General features: G+C 45.0%; 1 protein-coding gene across 7 annotated transcripts in view; it reads right to left on the bottom strand.

Annotated features, from left to right (window-relative positions):
• The window catches only part of agap1 (ArfGAP with GTPase domain, ankyrin repeat and PH domain 1), a 174,157-nt gene that overhangs the window by 86,092 nt on the left and 79,420 nt on the right, over window positions 1-8,645 (bottom strand). For all 7 annotated transcript variants that reach the window (XM_017481758.3, XM_017481760.3, XM_017481759.3 and 4 more), the window contains exons 2-3: window positions 6,110-6,168; window positions 1,168-1,255 (exon numbers count right to left, since the gene is read on the bottom strand). In XM_017481758.3, coding sequence (XP_017337247.1) covers window positions 1,168-1,255; window positions 6,110-6,168 — 147 coding nt within the window. The remainder of the gene's footprint in view (window positions 1-1,167; window positions 1,256-6,109; window positions 6,169-8,645) is intronic.

Raw genomic sequence — 8,645 nt, 5'->3', positions numbered from 1 at the left:
GGGGGGGGGCACACGACAGACAAGAGGAGATACAGAGATTTAATATTTGCATTAACGCATGGTCTCTATTCTCTCATCGCCATGTTTCTACACGGACACTAATATAACATGTTTATCCAGATGCTGATAATATGCCTTATACAAACACTACACTGATGTTTATTAATAACAGCTCCTGTAGTAACCCCATTCCGCTAATGCTTTGGCAATACTGTACATGTATACAGTCATGATAATAAAGCTTGCTGAAACGAGAGGAGGAGAGAGAGGGAGAGCATGAGAAAGGGAGCGACAGAGCAAGAAAGAGTGAGAAAGGGAGAGAGGGAGAAAGAGAGAGCGAGGGAGAGAGCGAGGGAGAGAGAGCGAGGGAGAGAGCGAGGGAGAGAGAAAGAGAGAGCGAGGGAGAGAGAGAGAGAGAAAGAGAGAGAGCGAGGGAGAGAGCAAGAGAGAGAGAGTGAGGGAGAGAGCAAGAGAGAGAGAGTGAGGGAGAGAGCTAGAGAGAGAGAGTGAGGGAGAGAGCTAGAGAGAGAGAGTGAGGGAGAGAGAGAGCAAGCAATATTGTTACTGACATGACTGAAGGATCAGGCGTAACTGTCCCAGTGTAAACCAGCAGAAAGGCAGAAGCAGGAAGAGGAAGTGTTGAAAGCAGGAAGAGGAAGTGTTGAAAGCAGGAAGAGGAAGTGTTGAAAGCAGGAAGAGGAAGTGTTGAAAGCAGGAAGAGGAAGTGTTGACAGTAGGAAGAGGAAGTGTTGAAAGCAGGAAGAGGAAGTGTTGACAGTAGGAAGAGGAAGTGTTGAAAGCAGGAAGAGGAAGTGTTGACGGCAGGAAGAGGAAGTGTTGAAAGCAGGAAGAGGAAGTGTTGAAAGCAGGAAGAGGAAGTGTTGAAAGCAGGAAGAGGAAGTGTTGAAAGCAGGAAGAGGAAGTGTTGAAAGCAGGAAGGGGAAGTGTTGACGGCAGGAAGAGGAAGTGTTGAAAGCAGGAAGAGGAAGTGTTGAAAGCAGGAAGAGGAAGTGTTGAAAGCAGGAAGAGGAAGTGTTGAAAGCAGGAAGAGGAAGTGTTGACGGCAGGTATCAGGTGAGTGATGAGAGCGGACACAGCGGTACTGTATTCGCTTCCAGCACTGCAGGTCTGTTACACCACAATATTCCATCACACAGTCAATATTACCTTCTGGGCTCTCTTCCTGAACGTACGTCCCCGTCAGATACCTGTGCACCAGAGCAGACTTCCCACTGGCCAAGTTCCCCACAATACCCTACAAACACACACACACACACACACACACACACACGTTAATAAGATAATGCATTGTGTACGGTGCACAGAGGCAGGAGTGAGCAGTATCAGTGTTTCCCTGGTGCAGCAGACCGGCACAGGACGAGAAGTGACAGATTAAGAGACGGAACATGAAAATAACAGCGTGCGGCGTCGCTCAGTACCTCGCTCACACTGCCACTGATTCAGCCCCGTGTGAATGGTCGACTCTCGGAGCGGTCGCTGCGCCGTCAGCCAATCGGTCTCATGTGCTGAGGAGTTATAGAGATGAAAATATTGTGCTCGTGTTGAGCTAAATAATCATTTAGCGATACGCGGTCATTAAAACACCCACGCGTCTACCTCCAAACAGACGACAGCTACAGTCCGCGCGGAAAGTTCTGGAACAGCCAGGCCAAGTCGAACGTTTCCGCTATGAACTAACCGTCCCTCAGTGGTGGAATGAACTTCCGACCTCAATCCGGACCGCAGAGTCGGTCACTATCTTCAAAAAAAAAACAACAGCAGCTAAACACCCACCTCTTCCGTGAGCACTGAACACTAACCTCCACGTTATTTAATAAACAAATAAACAAATAAATACAATTAAATGCGTACTCTGGTTCTTACACCTCGACTCCGCGCACGTTGCTTCTCTATTATAAACCCTGTACGGTAGCACTACTCGTATCGTTCTCCGCGTCATATATCGCTTATATATCGTCATATTGCTCGTATTTCCTCATTTCTAAGTCGCTTTGGATAAAAGCGTCCGCTAGACGAATGAATGATTTGCATCCGAGATCAAACGATAGATCGGACTTTCGGCTTTCATCTCCTCGTGTTCGCACCGAGATGTGCTCGTTCCTCTCGTCGTGCCAAACCCAAACGCCCCTCGACAGACAGCGAACCGTATGGAATCGGCCTTGCTGTTCCAATACTTTCGGCGGGGACTGTACGCGTGGGCTGTATCTCTCCACATCGGTGCTTCTCGATGAGTCCACGCTGTTGCTCTACACTCCACGTAAGCGTTCGAGTGCACAGCGCCTGCGCGACGCTGAGGCATACACGGACTGACTGAGCCCGTGATCACGTCTCAACTGGATCGTCATGCAGATTTTTTTTTTCGCCTCATAACACCCGACACGAGTTGCAGGACCAGATGGTCACATGACAGCAAGCTCAATTCACAGCTTGGTAGAAACGATCGTTCCACGCGGTTTCTGTGAAGCCTTTGGAAAAACTGAATAAAAAGGCCGACAGGTTTTCCTCTGAAAAATAAACAGCTGCAAATGTTCATACCAGGGCTGTTCGCGAGTGACGAACCATTCCAGGTGCCGCTGCTTAAATAGTACAAATCAGCACTTAGGAAATTTTACACCTGCATGACAAGTCAGAGAGTGAAAAATAAAAGTCTGGCAACACTGGTGATAACCCTCACCTCACATGGTGACACTAAACGTGCTGATGGTTTACCCAAGCATAGCGCTCTGATTGATCCGACAGCACAGGATGACAGAGCTGTTGAATAACACAGCCGCGAGAGAGATGTTGTCTGTAGAGCTGCAACAACTAACCGATAAAATCAATAATAATCCATCGCTGTCGAGGAATCTCATCACTGCTCAGTTGGGCTCGTTTACTCATTACGTTACTTCTGTTCTGAAAATACGCACCGGAGAGGACGGACCAAAGCTGTGTCCCAAATGACATACAGTACACTTACACTACACACTATGCCCTCTACCGTCTAGTGTACACGCCTCCCACTGCAAGGCACGTGGAAAATTCCATGACTGTTCCCTGACCAAAATCTTGAACTTCCATGACCTACTGTACGAAGGATGGTACAGTGTACTGCCTGGGCACTGAGCAGAAAAACACCAACTATTTTAAGTCATTAAATTTGCAAGCTCCATTTCCTGGTTAACAGACAGGGACCACGTTTACACGGACAGCAGTAATGTAATTATTGAGCTTACTCTGAGTAAGATAATATTGTGATTAAGGTGTTTACGAGTCGCTTTTAGAATACTCCTGTCATGTTCCCGTTTAACATGTTATAGAACATGATTAGATTAACGGCACACGTCATTACGTCACCGCGTCACGCCGTCCCTCCAGAATTTCACGTATCTACATACTGTTGGTCTTCGTTATGGTACCGTATACAGTTTTGGGTGTTTTTATTTATTTATTTTTACGAACGCTTCAAGTGCAGTTAATTATTTGTCACGCTGTACGTGCTAATAGACGACTGCTTGAAACCCGTGGGCTGCGTCTCAAACCGCGTACTTACCGTCTATATAGTAGCCGGGATACATGTATTTTTTCCCCACTACAGGCCTATAGTAGGAAAGTATGCGATTTGGGACGCAGCCGAACTCTCTTGTTCGCCGTAAAACGGCCGTGTGTGATCGTGTCCTGTCACAAAATGCGGTGAAAACTCTCACGACACTCATAATGTGATCAAGGTGTTTACGTGTCTGTAATACACATCGATAATGCGACTAAAACAGGAGTACTCCACCTGCATTAATTCGATTAGTGCTTACTTCGATTATGACCTTGATTAGATTAAGGTAAGTAAAAATCGCTGTTTACATGCTAGTTTCTTAATCAGAGTATCGTCTTAATCGGATTAAGAGTGGATTATTGTTGTCCATGTAAACGCAGCTAATCACTCTAAAACTTAATTTTCATTGCTTAAAAATAACATACACTTATCTCATGAGTAGTCTTCACACCTCAAACAAAATGGTCCTAATAACACAAAAAATATCTTTCTTTAATGGAAATAAAACCAATTCATTTACAAGGTACTGTACGCCATTTTAAGTACATTTTTAACTCATAACACCGGGTCACATCCAGCAAATTATATATATATATATATATATATATATATATATACACACATACATATATATACACACAACCCTACATCTCTCTCTATATCTATACACAGTATCTCACAAAAGTGAGTATACCCCTCACATTGTTGTAAATATTTGATCATATCTTTTCATGTGACAACACTGAAGAAATGACACTTTGCTACAATGTAATGTAGTGAGTGTACAGCTTGTGTAACAGTGTAAATTTGCTGTCCCCTCAAAATAACTCAACACACAGCCATTAATGTCTAAACCGCTGGCAACAAAAGTGAGTACACCCCTAAGTGAAATCGCTCGATTGATTGAAGAAGAAGAAACTAATAGGCAGATTAACCGATTAGGAAAATAAGCGCTGGTCGCAGCCCTACATTACAGACTACTGGCCACAAGCTAGCAGAAACGATGAGTCGGAACACACACCGCTAATGTACACCGACATTGAACATTTGTTAAACAGATTCCGCAAGAACTCTGTGCGATTCGCTTTAATCTCGAGCTGGACGATATGAGGAAAATGCCAGCACACGCCACGTTATCGCAGGACGTGTTTTTTGTACGTCGTTTAATAACAAACTCTGACTGTAAGCAGCATATTTAATCGTTACTCGGTCTTCAGCTGGTCTTTCTTTTCAGTTTGTAATTGAACTGAATTGAAAAAGTAGCGTCAGAGTAGGGCCGCACGATTACTCGAATATCGATGACGATTTCGACTGCCCGCGATTACATGAACACGATCGACTGCGATACTGACGTTTAAAATCCGTCCTCCGCTCATGGAAAACTCCGCTGCAGATCAAATCAAGCGCTTCCTAAACTTACAGCCGATCACCATAGAGCGGCGCAGGGATGACGTCATTTTGTAACGCCAAAACCCGTAAACGAGTTAGCATTTTAGCTCCGGCGCTTGTGCGAGGGGAAATCGTGACATTAACGTGGTGCTAAATGGGACTACGGAGGTTGTCGGGGAAATTAAACGTCATCGCGCCGAACAGGTAAAAACTTTGCAGGTGTACTGGTTCAGGTGTGCTGTGCACAGTTCCCCGAAAAACACGTGGATGAAGATTCATCCGCAGAGTAAATCCGTATTATGGAAAAAGTTTTAAATCAAGTTTGGAAAAGTAGTCGGAGGTTTGGTGACGGTGACGTTGAGGCGGAGCGACCGGGGTGTAGTTCGTTTATTTCCGGCGATTGTATGCAGGTTTCAAACTTCATAAAAGTCGTGTTCATTTGTGAAAAGTATCTTGATGGACAGAACGTGTTAGTGTTGTAAACTTTTGTTCATCACAGAGTTTATTTTTTGCAGTAATCCAAAAGCCTGTGTGAAAATCCTGTTGGGTTTTTGCCGAGGGAACCGGTGTGGTGATAAATTCCGGGTTCCGGTACAAAACGGCGTCGTCCCTGCGTCACCGCTCTATTGCGTGATCTGTCTGCGTCTCTCCTCCTGCAAACACTGTTACTGCCTTTTCTGCATTCGCCTGAATTGTTACCATTGGCTTGCATATTGTTATATTTAATTGCATATTTTCATTTGGTTGATGGCATTTTTATTTTTATTCATCCTATAATCAGCTTTATTAATGTTTTGCTTCTACGAGATGATGCACTTTAAGGACCGGTCTAATCTGATGTAAAGATTCGTACATGAGCAGGAACGTAGCACGACGTGGAGGTGAAAGCAGCGGTCTGTTTATTTAAACGTGAAAGTGCAATAAAAATACGTCGTCCCTAAAATCAATCAATAATCGTGATCTCAGTAGTGATCGAAAATAATCGTGACGATCATTCTGGCCGTAGTCGTGCAGCCCTACGTCTGGTGCGTTTTATTCGAATGTAACACGACAGGTGTGCTTGCGGTGATGGTGATATTGAGGTGATGGGATACTGTGCATCGTAGACACGAGGTATTTTAGTCATGCTGATCTGTGTAGAACAGGAGAAGAAAAGCAGGCAGCACTCACCACTTTGAGGTCTGGTACTGAGCGACTTAGGGTCCACTCCTGGCTGTTCACGAAGGCATCTGCAACACACACACACACACACATGGTCATTGATGATGCAACAAAATTACACAAGCAGTATAAACAGTAAGCATACACTCTCACTATGTAATCCTCAAGATTATCCTGAAGCCACACCCCCAATCCCACCCTTCTGGCCCCACCCACACTGTTCACATTTTTTGTGAAGCTCACAGTCCTGCCTTTATGTACTCGAACGGCTCACGAGACAAAGGCTCATAACTTCACCGAGATCAAGTTGGCATGAAGCGAAAGTAACCGCTACCAAACGCAAGTGCAGATGTTGGCACCTCTGCAAAACGGGCACATGAACTTAAACGGATGACTAATGTTACAGTGCAAAATCATAAAAATCTAATAAATATAATGGTAGAGTCTTTATTAGTCACATTTACATTAGAGCACAGTGAAATTCTTTTCTTCGCATACCCCAGCATGCCAGGGTCAGAGCGCTGGGTCAGCCATGATACAGCGCCCCCTGGAGCACAGAGGGTTAAGGGCCTTGCTCAAGGGCCCAACAGTGCTCGGGCTTGAACTCCCGACCTCGCGATCAGTAACCTAGAGCCGTGACCACCAAGCCGCCATTACCCCATATGTACTTTATTCTAGAGCGTTACCGAGTAGCAACACTAACGCGGTTTCCTCATTACAGTTAACGGCTGCATTTATAAAACTCCTCATGGTCACCTTTAATCCTACGGAACGGGCTGTTCGGCTTTTTTGATTTGAGACTCAGCCCATGACAACAATCATGACGACAGCAGAAAGTCTCAAGAGAAACAGAGCTCGTCAGCGACGACGTCTACACGCGCGTCAATAACCCGGCGTTAACATTTTAACGAGCAGCCGACTGCCCGACGCACATTAAGAAAATATACCGATTCCACGAGTTCTGATTCCCACCCCTGGAATATCCCTGTTTTAACCAGTGATTAACTTGCTGCATGTAAACCCCTTACTCATAAAATCCACCGAGAGGAGATATACACGCATGCTCAGTCCGCAAGGAATTGTGGGTGCTGAAAGATACTCAGCTGTAGGCTAGGTATTTAAGAATGGCAGCTCAGGCACACATACAAACAACTGCCGCTTCAACGTTTCTGCAATGCGACAGACATTAAAGCACCGGGCTCGTGGATAACCTTCGGGAAGTCCGACGGGCATCACAGTTGATTCACCTTTTGAAAGAGAATCCAGATGAGCCGCCCACCTCCTCGCCCGTTAGCATGGGCATCAGGAGCTCCGACTGCGCCGCTTTGTTTTAGGAAATGGTGTTCGATTTCGGAAAGTGCATTGCTACAGCTAGCACGGCCATTAGTCTTACGTTTCTCCATCACATTTCCCAAAATGTAGTGAAGTAAGAGCTTCCATCATTATTATATCAAGTAAAGAGTTCAATCAATTCAATTCGGTTTGACCTTATTTAGTAGAGCGCTTTTAACAACAGTCGCCGTCTCAAAGCAGCTTTAGAGAAATATAAAACACAGGGTAGAGATTTTCAGTGTGTGGATTTAGCCCTACTGAGCGAGCCGGTGGTGAGGGAAAAACTCCCTGAGATGATCTGAGGGAGAAAGCTCGAGAGGAACCGGACTCGGAAGGGAACCCGTACTCATCCGGGTCACGACGGATAGTGTGAGAGTAAAAGAAAGTTCATTATGGCTTTCACATGAAGTCTTTGTCGGACTGTTCACTAAAGGAGACCCTAGTTACAGTCCTAACGCCATGGCAACCACAGCGAGAACGTCCATGTGGAATTGAGGTCCAAAACCATTTCCGTGGTACTTCAAGCGGCACCGTCCTCACCGATCTCCAGGCTGCACCGCTCGGGGACGTCCTCAGTAGCAGGATGTAGCCTCCATAATATCACGTGTGGCTCGACAGTTAAGTTATAGGAAAATAATCAACAACAACGTAGTGTGATACACCATGAAAACAAACAAAAAAAAAACGCTATAAGCAAATAAAACAACAACAACAACAAAAAAAAAGTGTTTTTTGCTTAATAACAATGTGTTGTATTCCTCTTACACCACAGGAATTTGGCAAAAAGAGCAATTATTTTAGCAAGTGAAGAAAGATACGTTGCACTTTTAGCAGGTAATCTTTATATTTTTTTCCTGACGTTAGAGCAGTAAGAACGATACACAATCGTTCCATCAATAGCGTCTCATGTTTTTTTTCTCTCACTTGAAGTAAGGACGAGTCAAAGTGTCCGTAGTGTATGAATGGGTGTGTGAGTGTGTGTGTGATGTATTGGCACCCTGTCCAGGGTGTACCCCGCGCCTTGTGCCCCATGCTCCCTGGCATAGACTCCAGGTTCCCCGTGACCCTGAAAAGGATAAGCAGTGTAGAAGATGGACGGATGGACAATAAAACCACTTGAACTTGAACCAACAAATCTACTCCTTCTTCCGACTTCATACTATGTGTGTTCCGGAAATATCCCATGGATCCATTCCAAAACCTCTGATGAATG

Source organism: Ictalurus punctatus, chromosome 12 (assembly GCF_001660625.3).
Source record: "Ictalurus punctatus breed USDA103 chromosome 12, Coco_2.0, whole genome shotgun sequence".
Taxonomy (NCBI): Eukaryota; Metazoa; Chordata; class Actinopteri; order Siluriformes; family Ictaluridae; genus Ictalurus; species Ictalurus punctatus.
Note: the sequence above shows the minus strand (reverse complement) of the source record. Positions and strands in the feature narration are given on the sequence as shown.